General features: G+C 42.5%; 1 protein-coding gene across 1 annotated transcript in view; it reads left to right on the top strand.

The window, feature by feature from the left end:
* LOC137095722 (zinc finger CCCH domain-containing protein 4-like) overlaps positions 1-18,215 on the top strand; it is a 29,674-nt gene extending 11,459 nt beyond the window's left edge. Inside the window, exons 2-14 of the mRNA XM_067462529.1 lie at positions 1,708-1,924; positions 2,684-2,794; positions 3,309-3,522; positions 4,736-4,875; positions 4,970-5,066; positions 5,334-5,464; positions 6,238-6,342; positions 7,542-7,653; positions 8,735-8,844; positions 9,061-9,428; positions 10,196-10,464; positions 10,685-10,942; positions 13,647-18,215. Of these exons, the coding sequence (XP_067318630.1) occupies positions 1,708-1,924; positions 2,684-2,794; positions 3,309-3,522; positions 4,736-4,875; positions 4,970-5,066; positions 5,334-5,464; positions 6,238-6,342; positions 7,542-7,653; positions 8,735-8,844; positions 9,061-9,428; positions 10,196-10,464; positions 10,685-10,942; positions 13,647-15,148 (3,634 nt within the window). The 3' untranslated portion in view covers positions 15,149-18,215. The remainder of the gene's footprint in view (positions 1-1,707; positions 1,925-2,683; positions 2,795-3,308; positions 3,523-4,735; positions 4,876-4,969; positions 5,067-5,333; positions 5,465-6,237; positions 6,343-7,541; positions 7,654-8,734; positions 8,845-9,060; positions 9,429-10,195; positions 10,465-10,684; positions 10,943-13,646) is intronic.
* Positions 18,216-18,701: the final 486 nt, after the last annotated feature.

An 18,701-nucleotide genomic window follows, 5' to 3' on the forward strand; every position in this document is an offset into this window, starting at 1 on the left:
AAGCAAATGCAATCCCATGTAATGTTCAAAAAACAATACAATCATCTAGTAATCTACTGAGGTTTGTCTCCCGTGAGAGAGAGGCTGTGGTTGTTATGCCTTAGTCGCAACTGGACATAAGTTATAGCTCACCTAAAGGGCCACCTGCATTTGTTTTCCAGTATTTTATTCTCCTAGTTCCTGTATACTAGGTAGCAATTTATTTTCAATAAGAGAGAGTGGTGCTTTTATTGAATGGCATTCTGGCTTTGGACTGGAGATCAAAGTGCTGGATAATTTTAGGATTTTCATGTTTAAAAAACATGGATTTTTTTTTAGCTTGAGAGTAAAGGAAAGGTTCCTTCTTGGTGCTACTTTTATGTGTGCTCTTGGAAGGTCCCCTTTAAAATTGCCTTTTCAGTGATAACAGCAGGTTCATGACAAAGGGAAATTCCAGTTTCTGTTTGAATAACAAATGGCCAAGGTAGCTTCCTGCTTTTATTTCATCTTGCAGAGAGAGTATTGCAAGCAAGCAAAGTTTATTGAATAGTCTATTGACCATATCAACATTAAAAACAAAAACAGACACATGCACAAACAGACAACAATCACTATCCCAAGACCCCCACAACAGCGAACCAACACACATTAGGTTAAAAGATATCTCTAAATATTATCATTAAAATGTCAAGATAAAATTTCATACCACAAAAATTAAAAATGAAGGTTAAAATGAAGGTAAAAATAGACCAGCTATTACACAATCCCAAGCCACTTCAGATATCTGCGTCACCCCTACAGTTTACCCCAGTCGCCTCTAGATATGCAGTTCTCAGCTGTGTTGCTTTATGAAGGAAAAGGGCTGTTTGGTGTGTTATCTTAGCATTCTGGACAGCCATGAAGAATGTAGTTTTGATATGGGGATCCCAGTGAGTCTTCTGTATGATGAATGGTCCGAGGTATTGATTTCTCTCTTTGTTGTACAAAATACAATTAAACATTACATGGGTAGTATCCTCTACCTCTGTCGTCCCACAGATACAGAAACGCTCATTATATGGAACTTGGTTAAACCTTCCGTGTTTAACCATTGTATCTGTCTGTTCGAATCGGGTTCTAGTGAATACCCTCCTTAGATGTTTAGGTATTCGGCTGTTTGAAAAGTATGTTTAAAGCGACTTAACCATTTCAGTGAGCTGGCTTTACTACGGGTGGCAATGTCTTTCTGAGCTTCTATATCCTGTATTCGTTGTGCCACCATTTTTTGATCTAATTCCTCTAGAAGATTTGGGTATAGAATTGGAAGTCCACAAGTCCTGACGTATTTTGTCAGTTGCACTAGCCAAGCAGAGAGAGTATTTTTAATTGCAGTGGTTGGATTTTTGGGATATTACGTGCATGTTTGTGTCCCCTTTCAGATTCTTGGAGCTAGAGCAACCCATCTGATGTTGTTGAACTACAGCACCCATCAGTCCTAGCCATAATAAAACATTACTAACTCCCAGTCTAGAACTATATTTCTGTTATTGTATGACCACCAGGCTCAAGTGTGAGAAAGCTGTTTTGGGAAGTAGGTCTGCTCTGAGGGTTTTCTGGTGAACTGCTCAGTCTGTGACATTGGGTAGCCTAATTAATATTTGCTATAGTTTTTCACTTTAAAATTTATCTGAGCTGACAGGTCTCTTTTGCTCTCTACAACCAAGTGATCATGGTTTGGTATCTTTTCAGGGAGGATGGGGAGCTGGAAGAAGGGGAACTGGAAGATGATGGAGGTGAGGAGCCGAACGAGGCTTCAGAGTCACATGAAAAGAATCGGAAGGAAAAAACAGAGAAGCATCACAGTGACTCAGATGAAGAGAAGAGTCACCGGAGAAAAAGGAAACGACGGAAAGAGCGGGAGAAAGAGAAGCGAAGATCAAAAAAGAAACGGAAATCCAAGCACAAGGTGACTGAGGCTGAAGAATATCAGGTTCTGCTAGCTGCCTTTTCAGCCTCCCTTTCGTGCTTGCTCAGTTCTGGGGCAAAGGTTTGGCAAAACACAGGAAGTGCCCAGCACAGGTTGTCTTCCTGCCTTAAGCCTCTTAAAGTGCAGTCTTCAGTTCTGAGCTTGGAGGGAAGAGAGATTCAGGTCAACTCCATCCTGGCAGGCTCCCAGAAAGGAACAATGGGGTGCCAGAAAGCAACAAACACTTACAAGCAACCGCCAGAACTCCCATGCCTCTCCATTTAGTAGCAATTACAGACCCAGCATGCTCACTGCTCCTTTTCCTCTTCATCTCTCTTATACACAAACACATACATCCCTCTTCTCTCAAATGAAAAAAACCCTGCCCTGCAAAAATGACATACACAGATTGTTCCCAGGCCCACATGGTAGAAGACCAACAAACAATCTGCCCAGTTCACTTAATGGAATCCTCCACCTTGTGTGACTGTAGCACACAACAAACAATGGTGTTTTAGGTTGTTTAATTGCTTTTAATTGTTCTTGCTGTTCGGGCATGGAATAATGCGAATTATGTAAGCGGCCCTGAGTTCTCTTTGGGGTGAGAAGGGTGAGATATAAATGTGGTAAATAAATAAACAAATTTATAGGAGCCAAGAGACTTTTCAAGTCAATGGCCAGAAATTGGTTAAATAAAGTCGTATGATGTCCAGGGTGGGGGCTTTTGATAATCAATAACAGCTTCGGCTTTTTTTGCAGCGCCATGCTTCCTCCAGTGATGACTTCTCAGACTATAGTGATGACTCTGACTTTAGCCCGAGTGAAAAAGTCCACAGGAAATATAGAGAATACAGTCCTGTCTACCCCCCGGTAAGAATTTGGTTTCACAAGTATGTTGGCTATTCAAAGGGAATTGAGTTTGATATCAGGCACCATTCTGCTTTTGGAGGGTATCCCTTCCCATAGCTAGGCTGAAATCCTGTCTAGTAAGAACTGAAGTTTTGTTTGATGAATAGTGGTAAAAGAATAAAGGGTGACAGCAGAGGCTGTATTACTTGGGTTTATGCTTCAAAGCTAATTAGGTGTCAATGGACTGTGCCCGATTTTGATTCTATTGTAAGAATGGTTATGGGGTGGATATTATCTTACAGCAGGCCTGCACAACCTGTTTTGGGGGCTTCAACTCTCAAAAGACCTAACCAGCATGTTCAGTGTTCAGGAATTCTGGGAGCTGAAGTCAAAAACAGCTGGAGGGTTGCGGTGGTGCAGGCCTGTTTAACAGGATGTGGAGGGGGGACCATTTGCACCCTAGAGACTCATTTCTCTTCATGCATCCAAAATCATTCATGCATTCATTTTAAACCATATGTTTGTTTGCCTACAGCCCCACCAGCCATACTCATCGTCTCACGGTGGCCCCAAAAAGGGGTATTCTAAAATGGAGAGCAAGAATTACCCCATGTATGACGATTATGATAACGAAGGGTATTGTGACTATGAGGGTGATGATGATGACCTGGGAAAAGAAGAGTATGATGATTTTGCAAAGGAACTGAACCAATACCGAAGGGCGAAGGAAGGGTCACATAGAAGTCGAGGTATATTTCTCTTTACCCTTGATCCAGGTTCATAGGGCATCTGGGAGGTTGCTTGATGGTTATTTAGCATAGAGGCTGAATGTATTTTGTGTGGGAAGAAATTATACTCTTGATATTGTTAAGCTCGTCTCCCCAAACATCTAGTGTGCCCTGAAGTCAGCAGATATTGGAAATTCTAAAGAATTTGACTGGGGTTATTAGATGGCATTGGCTGTGGATTTTTATTAGAAGCAAAAGGTCTGGAAATGGAAGCAAATTTGCTTTCCTGCTTCCTTTCATCATCAGTGAGGAGTTGTGAGGTCTCTGTCTGTTGGTTTTCATCTAGGTCTTCAGGAACATTATGTAGATTCTTGAGTTGGCCCATCTATATTCCAGTTGATGTTAGTACTGGGGCTCATCCAGCATTTTTAATTGGCCAACGTTGTGTTCTTTTTTTCTTTTCTTTTACTTTGAGAGCTTAGTCATAAGGTTGCATACTTACTCTCTTGGGTAACTTTGTTGGAGTAGGATAGCTTTATTAGGTCTTTTGTAACAAATAATTGCAGAGACCAATTTTGTGGCTATTTATAGTGCAAAAGTATGCCATAAGCTGCCTGAACTAAAATCCTCAAAAACATATCGTAAGTAAAACGATTTCATGGTACCATTGAGCGCCCGATGGTGCAGCGGGTTAAACTGCTGAGCTGCTGAACTTGCTGACCAAAAGGTTGGCGGTTCAAATCTGGAAGGGGGTGAGCTCCCGCTCCTAACCCCAGTTTCTGCCAACCTAGCAGTTCAAAAACATGCAAATATGAATAGATCGATAGGTACCACTCCAGCGGGAAGGTAACAGCACTCCATGCAGTCATGCCGGCCACATGACCTTGAAGGCGTCTACAGACAATGCCGGCTCTTTGGCTTAGAAATGGATATGAGCACCACCCCTCAGAGTCCGACACGACTAGACTTAATGTCAAGGGAAAACCTTTACCTTTTATGGTGTCAGTAGTCTCTCCATTGCAGTTTTTTTATTTTCCGTGGTGTTAGTTCATGGAATCCCAATATATTTTTGGAATATTGAGCTTTTACATGACGCTTTTACACTCTTCAGTAAACAGAAAAAGATGCAGAGGACTTTTGTGCTTTTTCTTGCATAACAGTGAAGCTTATCAGAATATTGTCCACAATATTTAGTTGTGCACTGGAGTCTGATCAGTATTGTTTGCTCTAATAGGTAGTCGTGGCCGAGGTCGAGGTTACCGCGGACGTGGAAGAGGAGGAATGCGAGGCCGAGGCATGGGGAGGGGCAGCCGTGGCAGGGGGAGAGATCACCCCGATGACGATGATGAGGAAATGTTTGACGAGGAAATGGAGGTGGGTTTGAAGAACACGAGCCCCTTGAAGCTGGCCAGCTCCCAATTATGATTTCCCAGTGCTGAGCACCCTTTCCTCTTTTTTTGGCTAACAGTACTGTGAAGGAGAAGAGCCCATGGGTGAGGAAGAATATGATGACTATTCCAAAGAACTGAACCAGTATCGCAGAAGCAAGGAAGGCCGAGGCAGAGGTATGTGGGTTTGAGGTCTACAAGAGTCTTATCATCCAGAAGAGCCACTGACAGGCAAGCCAAAGGAAGGGTTGAGGAGTACCTTTGTGTCCCCCTAGGGGTGAGAAAAGCAGTATACAAATACTGTAAATAAATAAATACCTCAGGAACATGGTCTGCTTCTGGGTCTATATGCTCAGCCTTTGTTGGACCCAGGAATTTAGTAATCTGTGTCAATTGAAAAAGGTTTGATGCTATTAAATCTTTCTGACAAAAATGTACTTTTAGGCATGGGTCGTGGCCGAGGTCATTCAAGAGGGCGAGGAGGCAAAGGAATGGGCCGTGGAAGAGGCCACCGTGGCAGAGGCATGGGCAAAGGAATGAATGATGATGATGACTACTACGATGAAGATATGGGGGTGAGTGCCAGATCCCCTTAACAAGTCTCCTTTTGTCTTGCATGCCTTTCTCAGCACATTATCCTTGAAGGATCACATTTGCATTCTAAGGTGCTGACTGTATCTTTGAAAATTTAAGTGGGATTAAGTGTCTTTCGCTTGTTGCTCGTGTCTTTCACTGTTGTTTGTGCCAATATGTCAGCTGCAACCTTTCCTGGAAGGAGGGTGATCATAATTATTAAGACTTTTGGTGACATATTATACATTTACTGGAGCCAATATAACGACAATTCAGAGACTTCACTCAACACAGTATACAGAAGCTTGTCACTGACCAGTCAGAGGGATCACATCTCACCAGTCGTAAAATAATCGTATGGGCTCCCAGACCATTTCTGGATTCAGTTCAAATGTGCTGGCTTTAACTGACATTGCTAAGTAGTGAAATAATAAATAACCAATTTGTCCCATGTGAATATGCCTGACTGCTTTGGAGGCCCTTCAATGGATCTCTTGGCTGTCTTAGATAAGGCAGATGGGGTGTTTCTTACTGATCTCCCCAGCTTTGGAAGGCAGGTCACAGGAAGCTGGGTGCAGAGCTGTTCACCTTCAAAGACTGCTCAGCATTTTCTGTTGTCAGTGCTCACTTGGCTTCCTTTTGCTATTTCCATGGCCTCCACCTTTTGCTGTTTTGTTTTTAATAGATTGGTGTTTTTTTCAGTTTTGTAAACTGCTTTGGGAAGGTTTGATTGAAAAGTAATACATAAATAACACAAATGTTGTGATTCCCTTAGGATGGTGGTGGGAATTACAGGCGGAACGACCATGATAAATCTCACCAATCAGATAAGAAAGGAAAAGTGATCTGCAAATATTTTGTGGAGGGAAGATGTACCTGGGTACGTGTTCAGTACAATTTGCATGTGATATTGTTACGTCCTGTGGCTAGGTATTTAAAATTGCTAGAACTTTGATACTGATATTTTAGGAAAAAGCAAAAGCTGTACAATACTTATTTATGTATCAGATTAAAACGTTTTTGCTTCAGCAACATAAAATAATTTGTGCTTAATCTAGCATATATACTTATATTGTTTGTCTTATTTATGAAATTACAAAATATAAAAATTCTTAGATTTGTACAAATAAAACAGTGTCTGTCCCCTATCCTATAAGTTGGTTTTTTTTCTTTGCCACATAAGCAGTGGTTTTCAACCTGTGGGTTCCAGATGTTTTGGCCTTCCAACTCCCAGAAATCCTAACAGCTGGTAAACTGTAGGCCAAAACACCTGGGAACCCACAGGTTGAGATCTACTGACCTATACTTTAATACTATATTTTAGTATAACAGTGTAAAAAATTACACTTTTGCAACTATAAACTATAAATTTTGCAATTTAATAAGTTGTGTTAATGGAAACAGACATTGTACAAATGCAGTTAAGGACTAGGAGCATATTTCAGTAGAGTTGAATTTATCATTAAAATATTGAACTCATCAATATCACAAACAATGAAGACCTTACCATGTCCTTCCTGCCTTCGTTTTGTAATCTTATGTAGGAATGACATAGAGCCTGTTACTTCATTCACCCATTAACTTCAGTGAGAGTGTTTTAATTGATACTACATCACTTGCAGGCATAACATTACACTGGAGCAGGTCCAATCTTGTGAATGAGTTTATGGTTCCAACTAAGCCCTTCCTTTCTCCTGCTATACCTTCAGCTCTGTCCACCTTGTGCCAGTTGTGTACCATAAGTGTCACAGTTGCATTAGTACTAATGTGAGGAACCTTACTAATGAACCTATCCTCAGCTCTTGGAAGGCATAGCCTAAGAACAGGGCGGCACTGTGAGATACTCCACTGGGAGCAATATTTTCCAAAGCAACCACTCCTTTAGGTGGGAAGGGGTATTGTTGTCTCATCAGAAAATTGGAAGGAAAGAGAACTGGTGTTCCTACCCCGTAGGAATGAGCCCCAGAACTGTTCTTTGTGTTCAGGTGTGGAACTGTTACCAACTAAAACCTTTAAAAAACGTTCCTTGGACATTGTTCTGTAGTCTAACTAAGTCATCCTTTCTGCATTTCTCCACAGGGGGAACACTGCAATTTCAGCCATGATATTGAGCTACCAAAGAAGCGGGAATTGTGTAAATTCTACATCACTGGTTACTGTGCCAGAGCTGAGAATTGTCCTTACATGCATGATATCCTTTCTGGTCCCTTCTTTACAGGGCATGATTCTTTTTTTTTTTTTAAGAATTTTATTAGATTTTCCATAATACAACGAAAGAGTGAGAACAATAACAATATAAAAAGAGAGAAAAAGATAGAAGTATATAAGGAAAAAAAGTGAAAAATGAAAAAAAAATATGAAAAAAACAAAAAGGTACAAAAAGAAAAAGATAAAAAAGAAAATTGACTTCCATTCCATCTTCTTGGTTAATGTCTTCAGATAAGTGTTGGAAATGCCATGAGCAACTTGAATCCTTTTTCCATATGTGGTGGACATGTAAAGTAGCATCCAAGTTTTGGACAGAAATACACGAAGAAGTACAGAAGATTTTAAAAATAAAGTTCACAAAAAAACCGGAGTATTATTTACTTGGGTTTACAGATTTAGACCTACAACTAAATGAACAAGAAGATAAGCTTTTTACATTTATCACAACTGCCACCAGAATTGTCTTTGCAAGAGAATGGAAGCAAGAATTAAATCCACCTATAGAAGAGTGGATAGGAAAAATTAGGGAAATTATGGACATGGATGAATTGACTTTTTTGTTGAAAAAAATATGGATAATACGTTAAAAAGAACAAATTGGGACCCCCTCCACAGCTACCTGGCGAAATTGCAAAAATAGACATTTACTTTTTTAGGGAATATTTTTTTAATAATAAAAAGGGCATGATTCTTAACTTCCTCATTTGTACAGGATGGGTAATGGGGAGGGCATGGGGAGCCAAATCTGTGCTCTCAGTGTGTCTTTCTTCACTTGGAGAAACCAAATAGCCAATTTTCATCTAAAAAATTTGGAGCAGTACAACTAACTGCAGAGATATCAATAAGGGTGACCTTGGTGTGCTTAACAGCCACTAATTTCAAGAAAGGGTTTAGGATCTATCTCTTATTACTTACTATTATTATTTACAGCATTTATCGAAAGATATCCCTGAGCAGGCCATGCACAGTGAGGGCTCAAGGATGTATTCCCAAAAGGAAGTTGCCTTTGTGTTTTTTTATCCTTTTGGTTCTTGGCATAATTTATTTTCCTTAATGCCTGGCACGGGACTTCCCTTGTAAGCTGTTCCATACAACTGGAAATTGCATCAATGGTGATGACTGCATGTTTTCCCATGACCCACTTACAGATGAGACACGAGAGCTGCTGGATAAGGTAAAGGGAATGAGCGTGCTGCTGCTGCTGCTGCTTTCACCACCAAAGTTGACTTTGCCCCTGGCAGAGGCTGCTCTTGGCCAGCATGGCCCTTGGAGCACATAAATGCTCCAGGATCTATGCAAAGTGTGAGGAAGAGGAGTAGGAGGCATTGGTCACTGTTGAAATGCTGTCTGCCCCTCTCTCACTGCATATATTTTACTTTTGGTTGTTCAGATGTTGGCAGATGATGCTGAAGCAGGAGCAGAAGATGAGAAGGAAGTAGAGGAGCTCAAGAAACAAGGCATCAACCCTTTACCCAAACCACCTCCTGGAGTAGGACTTCTGCCCACTCCTCCTCGACCCTCGGGACCACCAGCGCCAACATCTCCCAATGGCCGGGCAATGCCCGGAGGCCCACCTGCTCCTCCACCCCCACCGCCACCTATTCCGCCCCCAGGGCCACCACAGATACCACCTCCAACCCTTGAGCCGCTTTCACCTCAGCAGCTGCAGCAACAGCAGGACATGTTTAAGAAGATCCCCTCACTGTTTGAGATTGTTGTGAGACCCACAGGGCAGTTGGCGGAGAAACTGGGAGTGAGGTATGTATTACGGTCCCCTCATGGACAGATTTGAAACGTTTCAAATCCAAAGATTGTTAGAAATACAGTACACTAGGAAAAATAGGTAAATATGGGGAAAATAATAAATAACATTAAAGAAAAAGAAATATTATTTAAGGAATGGAATAGGAAAGAGGAAACAGAATGTAAGGAACTGTTTAAAGCAGTCTTTCTCCACCTTCCTAATGACGTGACCCCTTAATGCAGTTCTTCATGTTGTGACCCCCAACCATAAAATTATTTTTGTTGTGACTTCATAACTGTAATTTTGCTACTGTTATGAATTGTACTGTGAATATCTGGACCAGATTTGTCACAAATATCCGACACACCCAAATTTGAGGTGAGGTGGTGATGGGGGATTGATTTTGTCATTTGGGAGTTGTAGTTGCTGGGATTTATAGTTCACTTACAATCTAAGAACACTTTGAATTCCACCAGTGATAGAATTGAACCAAATTTGGCATAAAGAACTCCCATGACCAACAGAAAATATTGGAAGTGTTTGGTGGGCATTGACCTTAAGTTTTGGAGTTGTAGTTCAACTACATCCAGAGAGCACTGTGAATTCAAACAATGATGGATCTGGACCAAACTTGTCATGGATACATAATATGCCCAAATGTGAACACTGGTGGAGTTATATGAAAAAGAAAGAGGTGACCCACTTCTTCATCAGAGAGGCTGTATAATGCTGGCCCAGAGTTGATTCTCTGACACTTTCTGCACTTTTTTCTTCCTTGTAGGCATCCAGATATGTCTCCCTCTCGGTTTCCTTCAGACATGCCTGCAGACATTCTTCCAGACATGCTTCCCGACATGTGCCCGGACGTTTGTCCTGACATGCCAATGGGTCCCGGGATGAACTCTGGCCCTCCAATGGGCCCTGGACCCCCAGTGCCGCCTTTTGGTCCTGAGGAGATGCCTTCCTGTCCACCTGCACCAGATTTCTATGACAACTTCTACCAGCATTCAGAAGGTTTGGAGATGGATCCTGGCATGATGGGTAGTACAGGCAAGTATCTGTTGTGAGTGCAGATGGTAAAGATATGTGCCTTCTTAGGATTACTTATGCCATTTCTTCCAGGAAGACCTATCTGGCTGGGTGTGCTGGCAGTTTTAACGAGATGGGTGTGTGTGCTGGCACCAACTGGATCTGGGGGGCTTCTTGCTCGCAGAAGCTCTCATCAGTTTCTCTGTTCTTACTGTCTCTTTTCTGTCTCTTTTTTTCACAGGGGAGGGTTATGGCAACTATGAGGAAATGCATGAATTGCCAGGAGAGAATATCTTCCCTGACCCCACCATCGAGCCGGATTCTTTTGGTGAAGGCGGGAGTAGCTCAAGACAGCAGAAACCTCCCACCAACATCCCCGACTTCCTCCCATCCACCCAGAGGGCCCTGTACATGCGCATCCACCATAAGCAACAGGAGGAGGAAGAAAGAGCTCGGCGGCAGACCGATGGTTGCAAACAGGAACGGGACCACGAAGAAGGCAAGTAGCGTATATACTTGAATATAATCCGAGTTTTTCAACCCTTTTTTAAGGGTGAAGAAGCTCCCCTTGGCTTATACTTGAGTCAAAGTTATTTATTATTTTACTGTTATTATTATTTTTATTACATCTATTATTTTACTCTATTAATTATTATTATTACATTTATTGTTTTACTCTATTATTATTACATGTATTATTGTACTCTGCTTTTATTGTTATTATTACATTTTCATTATTTTCCTCTATTATTTTTATTACATTTATTATTTTACTACTTATTAATATCACATTTATTATTTTACTCTATTATTACTGTTATTATTACATTTCCATTATTTTACTCTATTATTATTTTTATTACCTTTATTATTTTACTCTATTGTTATTGGAAAGATACAAAAAAGATTTTTTTAAAAAAAAATTAAATAAAAAAAATTATTACATTTGGCCTGGGCATTGGTTTTTAAATGCATGCATGTTACTGTTTATCGTTTTTTTGTTTATGTGATTTATATTAATTGTATTGTATTGAATTTTTTTTGTTATTGTTCTTGTTATTGATGTACTGTGGGCTTAGCCTCATGTAAGCCGCACCGAGTCCCTTGGGGAGATGGTAGCGGGGTATAAATAAAGTTTTATTATATTATTATATTATTAAAAGCACATTTACATTGAAGAACGTTAGAATAATGGTTTAATCAGAGTTGGACAGTCTTATCTTCAATTACAGTTCCATGTCAGTATTCAAAAACATGAAAACCTTTGATGCCTCAATTAATGTAATTTTATTGGTATAATTTTTTATTTTGAAATGTACTAGTAGCTGCTGCATTTCCCACCCTCAGCTTATGAGTCAATACATTTTCCCAGTTTTTGTGGTAAAATTTTGTGGTAAATGAGTCAATACATTTTTTGGTAGATGAGTGAATACATTTTCCCAGTTTTTGTGGTAAAATTGGGTGCCCCAGCTTATATTTGGGTCAGCTTATACTCGAATATATACAGTGCTTGAACGTGGGCCTTGTTCTCCCTGGGCTTGTACCTCTAGCCACTGACTTTGGACTGGGCAGTTTCCCACCTTTGTAATGCTTAGGAGGCTTCAATGTACTCGAGCCATTAAGCCGTTGTTCCTTCCTTTCTTGAGCTGACCCTGAGCGTTTCTTCTTGTGCCTGGGAGTGTTGTGACTTTCTTCAGCTCTATCAAGCTTTCTCTTCTGTGGAAGAGTCATCCACTATCCCTGATTCTTAGTGCAGTTCTTATCAGCTTCTGTTCCAGCTCAGTTTGTAGTGATGGAGCTCACATTTGTAGATGCTCCTGTGTAGCCATATTCCTGATTCTGCACATCTAAAAGTGGGGAAGAAGTCTTACAATTTCCAAATACTCCCAAAGATCCTATTGATCTGTAAGTAATGCTCTTTTTATAGCAGAGCATCTTAACGTGAGACAGAGAGAACAATGAGCATTGCTAGTCACTGTTCCTGGAGTATTGTCAGACTTCATGACAGATCTCCTTGCTTGGATGATGATGGTGGGCAGGAGCTGGGGTTCGGCTTTCTTTCTACATTGTGAATTGCTCTTCAAGTTTTTTAAAAAATCATCTTTATTATACAGTTTTCCTTGTTTTTATATGTAATACAGAAAGAAGGGAGAAGAGGAAAAATTAAAAAAATAAAAATAAATGGAAAGATAAATGAGATTTTTTAAAAAACAAATACGAAATTAAGTACCTCGGGGCCAGAGGGTAAGGATGTAGTGTGGGGAGGAAGAGGAGACAGGGATGTTAAACAATGAAAGAAAGAAAAAACGAGGGTGATGGTCCATGAGGTAATGAACTTCCAATTTAGTCCACAGGGTTATATAAGAAAACACTTGCTTCTTAAAGTCTCTTTATGTTTTACAGCCACCTTCCTTTTTACTCTATCTGTATTGATTTCTTTTCCATAAAGTATCTTCTCAGTGGTTGCCAATCAGTCATCCTCTTTTTGTTTTGGTCATACACCATATTCGCCAGATTGTCCATATCCATATATTCCCTTATTTTAAGAATCCAGGATTCAAAGGATGGGAGTTCTTTGGTTTTCCACATACTTGCTAGAATAGTTCTTGCAGCTGCTGTCATATAGTATAGTAGCTTGTCATTATTTTTCCCTGGGTCAAAATCTAAAAGGTGTAATAAATAATACTCTGGTTTCATATCGAATTTAATCTGTAATATTTTTTGTACATGAGTATGAATCTCTTTCCAGAAAGTCTTTACTCTTTTACATTGCCACCAAACATGGTAGTAAGAACCTATATGATCTCCGCATTTCCAGCAACTATTACTAACACCCTTGTAGAATTTGGCCAGTTGTTGAGGAGTTAAGTGCCAACGAAAGAACATTTTTTGCCAATTCTCTGTTATGTTAGTCAATTTTGAGTATTTCAGTTTTCTTTTCCAGATAACTTCCCATTCTTTTAACAGAATAGAGTGGCCCAAGTCCACTGCCCATTTGATCATATTTTCTTTTATTAACTCAGTCTCAGTGTGAATTGCTCTTCAAATTTTTGGAGAGGGCATTAGACTATTCATTTTCTGAAAATATCTCCTATGTGATTAGACTCTCTCAAGACTTCCTTGTTCTGTCAGCCCACTGTTTGATGTAGCGGTCATGGTGCATCGGTACCGTGGGCTCATGGTTATGTCTATTGTTTTTCCAGGTGATACTGGCAATTGGTATTCCAGTGATGAAGACGAGGGTAGCATCAGTGTCAGCTCCATCTTGAAGACGTTGCGGCAACAAAGTTCCAACAAGCCCCATGAAGATGCCTCTGGGAATGCTGGTCCAGCCTCAGGCAGGAGTGACCCTCGACTCCAAAAGGGCCAGCAGGCGGGAAGTGGCCGGCCGGCTGACCCTCGCCTTCTGCGTGATCCCAGGCTTTCGCGCAACCTGGATCCCTCAGCTCCATCTGGGGCTGGAGACGCAGGGCCAACTGACCCAAGACTGGCCCGGCACATTCCTCCCTCTGCCCCCAAACCAGACCCATTGCATTCCAGCCCCAGCTCTACTGTTCAGAAATCTATTCTGGAGGAAGAGGAAGGGGAAAGGGCCCTCAGGGACAAGCCAGTCACAATCCCCTTGGAGCCACTGCCCAATCATACCCTCAGGGACCCACGCTGCCAGTTACAGCAGTTCAGCCACATCAAGAAAGATGTGGTCCTGATTATGCCCAATTTTGCCCGCATGGTCCTATGGAGCCCTGAGGATCTCATCCCGCTGCCTGTTCCCAAACAGGACTTTGTCCCTGTCCCTGCCCCTCTCCAGTCTCTGCCTGCTCTTGACCCTCGCTTAAACCGGCCTCAGAGTGCCAGCCTCTCTGATCCCAGGCAGCGTGGGGCGGCAGCAGCAGCGGCTCCAGTGGAGCCTTCAGCCAGTTCCAGCCTCCCAGACTTTGAGCTGCTCTCCAGGATACTGAAGACAGTCAACGCAGCAGGGGGCAGTCCTGGCCAGAGCGACAAGCCAAGCGATCCCCGGACACGGAAGGCCCCCTCTGACCCCAGGCTCCTCAAAGCATCTGAGCAGGCGTTGCCAGGGTCCTCAAAGCCCTCTGAAGCCAGCGCCCCGGCAGTTGCTCCTGTTTCCGATTCTGAAACAACACCTAGCATCGCTCCTTATGACCCCCGCCTGCTGACTGCCGGAGGGCTCAGCAGGAGCACTGGCCAAAGCAGTGTCCTCAGTGGGATCAGCCTCTACGACCCCCGGACTCCTGGCTCGGCCAGCAAGGCTGCTGAGTCCTCTGGAGAGGGGGGCTCAGCTGCCAAGGGACCCGATAACAGCAGTAAAGGCAGCAAAGGGAAGGAGCCCCTGTTTATCCGTCGGTCGGCCCTGGATCAGTTGGAGGCGGAATGGCCTAGTGCAGAACCTGCCACTGACCGCTACAATAGCTACAATCGGCCACGACCCAAGCCTGCGACAGCTTCCTCCACTGCTGGTGCCACCTCGACCACCGCAACTGCCTCAGAAGCTGCCTCACAGCCTGGTGTCCACAACCTCCCTGTTCCACCCATCTATGGCATGGTGAAGCAGGCCTCCAAGTCTGGGTCGGGCAGCCCCTTTGCGGGGAACAGCCCTGCCCAAGAGGGTGCCGAGGTGCAGGACGCAGGCTCCTTAAAGGACGTTTTTAAAGGCTTTGACCCAACCGCCTCCCCGTTCTGCCAGTAGTATTAAAAGACTTGCACATGCAGCCTTGTGTCCAAGAGAAGCCACAGTGTTCGTAACTGTTTTTTATTCCATTAATGCTCCCCTTCAAAAATATCCCTTGTATATATAGATTGTCTGGGTTTCGCTCAGCCCTGCAGCGTATAACCTCTCGGCTTCATTGTAAACATGTAATCAGAGTATCGCGAGTAGTGCTAGCCAGCAATGTGTGATGCCCCAAGAGTTCCTCCGTGGACTTTTTTCTTTCTTTTTTTTTGGCACTCCGCCGGAAATCATTCAGTGTCTTTGAATCTTCTTTGAAAAATTGGGCCAGCTCATCCCATTGGTCCCTTTAGCCTTTTCTTTGCACAGAGGGCATGTTTGAACCCCACCTGCTTCTTCTTGCCAGGTCTTTCCTGTGAAGATGATGAAGGAGAAACTGGTGAGGGGAAAAGAAAAGACTGTTCCTACCCGTAGTTCAAAGGGATGAAGCTGTCAGCCATACTGATCTGTAGAATATATGTATCTTCATTTCTTAAACTGTAACAAAATATGTGTATCATAGCCTTTTTTTAAAAAAAGAAAAAAGCAACAACAAATCTAGTGCAGTGAAAATTACCATGGAGAAGTAACCATGTTGGATTATTTTTGTAATTGTATTTTGTTTTAAATACCTGTTTTTCTGCCATTTCTTGAAGTTTCTGGATTGTGACAAGATCCAGCTGGGCTAGAACAGGGTGCTACACCTGGCAGGTGGGTGGCCTCTTGGGGTGGGGTGGGGTGGGGTGGGAGGTAAGGAACACTGATGCTTTCTACCAAAACCAAGTTTGTAGTATTCAAATTAAATTATTAATGTCCCTCAGATTGTGCTTCCATGTCTTTTCCACTCTTCCTCTAAAAAGACAGAAATTACCAATGCCCACGTGCTGCTTGCAGATGGTTATGCCCAATAAAAAGCAAGCAGTTCCACAGATCCTTTTATGGTAGCGGAACGGGGCACGTCAGGTGTGTCAGCCCAGAGCATCCAGGGTCTAGTGTAGGGTCAAAGCAGAACTGTTGCTAGTGGTGAACAATCCTTTTGGTAGCTGTCATAAACTGCCTAGAGGCCAGAAACAAGCACTAGAGACTCCATACTGCCCCTTGAAAGAGTCTTTTAGGGGTTGTGTATGTGTTATAGACTACTCATCAAGTCTTATGCAGAACCGGACTGTTTGGCAAGGTTGCAGCCTACCTTTGCCACCTTTATAGCAACTGCTTGCAGATGCTCAATAAAAAGCAGGCAGTTCCACAGATCCTTTTATGCTAGCGGAACGGGGCATGTCAGGTGTGTCAGCCCAGCGCATCCAGGGTCTAGTGTAGGGTCAAAGCGGAACTGTTGCTAGTGGTGAACAATCCTTTTGGTAGCAGTCATAAACTTCCTAGAGGCCAGAAACAAGCATTGGAGACTCCCTGCCTCCCCTTGAAGGAATCCTGTAGGAGCTGTGTATGTGTTACAGACTACTCACCAAGTCTTATGCAGTACCTGACTGTTTGACAAGGTTGCAACCTACCTTTGCCACCTCAATAGCAACCCCCCCCCCCCAAAGTCTCTCAGGGTATATAATTTTGGCCCTTGACTACTATCTTTAAAAGTGGCATCCTATTGTGTTGAAAGCACACTTTTAACTTCATAGCAAGGAAACCCTATTGCCTGTCAGTGTGGCCCTTCTCGCACCTTGAAAAGGGCTAATGTTTACTTGTGTTTTCAGGAATCTCCACACAAATGGGTGCATTCACCCAGCTCCTCTTGAGGAGATGGTGTTTGGGAAGGGGGGGGGCGGTCTTCACAAGGGTATTAACAATCATTTGAAAAAGTGTACTCTTTATTTTAAAGAGTGGGAAATCATGGGCTGCCCCAGCTTCCTAGAACCAAGAAACTTAGCCCACTTCAGCACAAGGAAACTGACGATTGTGTCAACTTAGGGGGTGAAGGACAGGGTGCTAGGTTTTGGAAACCACATGGTTCTTGAAGGAAGTGCATGTGGCAGTAGAGTTCAGCCTCCTTCCTCAAGAGCTGGAACAGGCTGGCCTGCCCCAAAGAGTAGACACTACTCTTAATAGCTTTCAATCTATAATATTCTTTAGGGGTAGTATGAGGTGAGGACTTCTCCAGTAGCTGCTTTGTGTCAGCTCTCTTAGAAGTTGGGGGAATTCATCTGCCTTGCCTCACTAGGGAAAGGTATGTAGAATCTGAAAACAGCTTTCGGAAGAATGCATGACTTGATGATGAGGTCAGGGAGATAGGAATGAGGATCTGGTGAAGATGAGCACAGTTAGTGCTGCTTACTCCTTGTAGTTTTGGCTTTAAAAACAAGGGGGCAAAAGACTTCCATGCCTCAGGCATGTTAATTTAAGTGTTGTTTCTTTCTAGCCTCCGGAATGTTACACCCACAGTATAGGGCAAAAACTGTTTTAAGGACCGAAAAGAACTAAAACTACCACAAACTACAAACTGAAATCTGTTTTCCTTCATGGAAAGTCAAAATGGCCAGCTGCCAGTCTACAAACTGTTTGTAGGTTTCCACTGTTACAGCTCTGCTTGCACTTACATTGATATCTGGGTATTGTAGTTCTGTCATGAGGATGAAAATCTAGAACAGAATTCCCTGAAGCCTCGCAAAACTATTGTTCCCAGCGCTCTTTGGTGAAGCTATGACTCATAAACTGGTGTAAAGTTTTTGACTGTAACTAACTGGAGAGATGCTTTTTGAGCTTGCTTAGGTATAGATGCTCAGTGAAACTTGTATAATAAATCGGGTATTTTGTAAAAAATATAAAATAAAATCCCCTCAGAAGCCCATGAATAGCAAAAACGAAACACCTTTGCTAACTGATGAAACCAGTCTGCCAGAGCTTTATAAAAATGCTATAAAATGTAAATATTGACAAGGGGTTTGTATATATTGTACTGGTATTTTTACAGTGATTTTTTTGGTTGCATGGCTCTGTTTACTTCCTTTTTTATCACACATGTTGTCTTCCAACAATGTCATCCAGACTCAAGTCTCCTCTATCATTGTACTGCTGACATTAAATGATGCAGTGATTTTAAGGGTTGCTGTCTCTCTGATTCTGGTGCGAAATCATGTTACGATGTTCCGTCTTTCTGGGAGAGGTGTCAGCAGTTGTTACCGTTTTCAACCCAGGGATGTTTGGCAGGGAATGTGTCCATGGGATCCCAAGAATGTGAATTTGTTTTACTGTTAGGGTGAAGGGGTTCCTGAAACAGGGAAGGTGAGATTTCACAGCAGGGGTGTGTGGCAGTGCTCTCCTTTGCAGACTTTGATGCCCTCTTCACCTAAATCCCTCCTAAATGTTTGGTCACTGGTTTTCTGCTCTGAGCTCATGGTGGCAACCATTTAACACACTTCTGGTGTCCGTGACGTGCTTGGTTGTGCACAGTTTGAGTGCTTCAGTCTCTGACAGATCTGTCAGAGACCTGGGAACATCACGTAAGCATCAGAAATGAAGGGAGGGTAATGGATGTTGTGTGGGTCAGAGGAGACCACAACCCATGAGTATGAAAAAATATTTTTCC

The sequence above is a fragment of the Anolis sagrei genome, chromosome Y, assembly GCF_037176765.1.
Source record: "Anolis sagrei isolate rAnoSag1 chromosome Y, rAnoSag1.mat, whole genome shotgun sequence".
Classification (NCBI taxonomy): Eukaryota; Metazoa; Chordata; class Lepidosauria; order Squamata; family Dactyloidae; genus Anolis; species Anolis sagrei.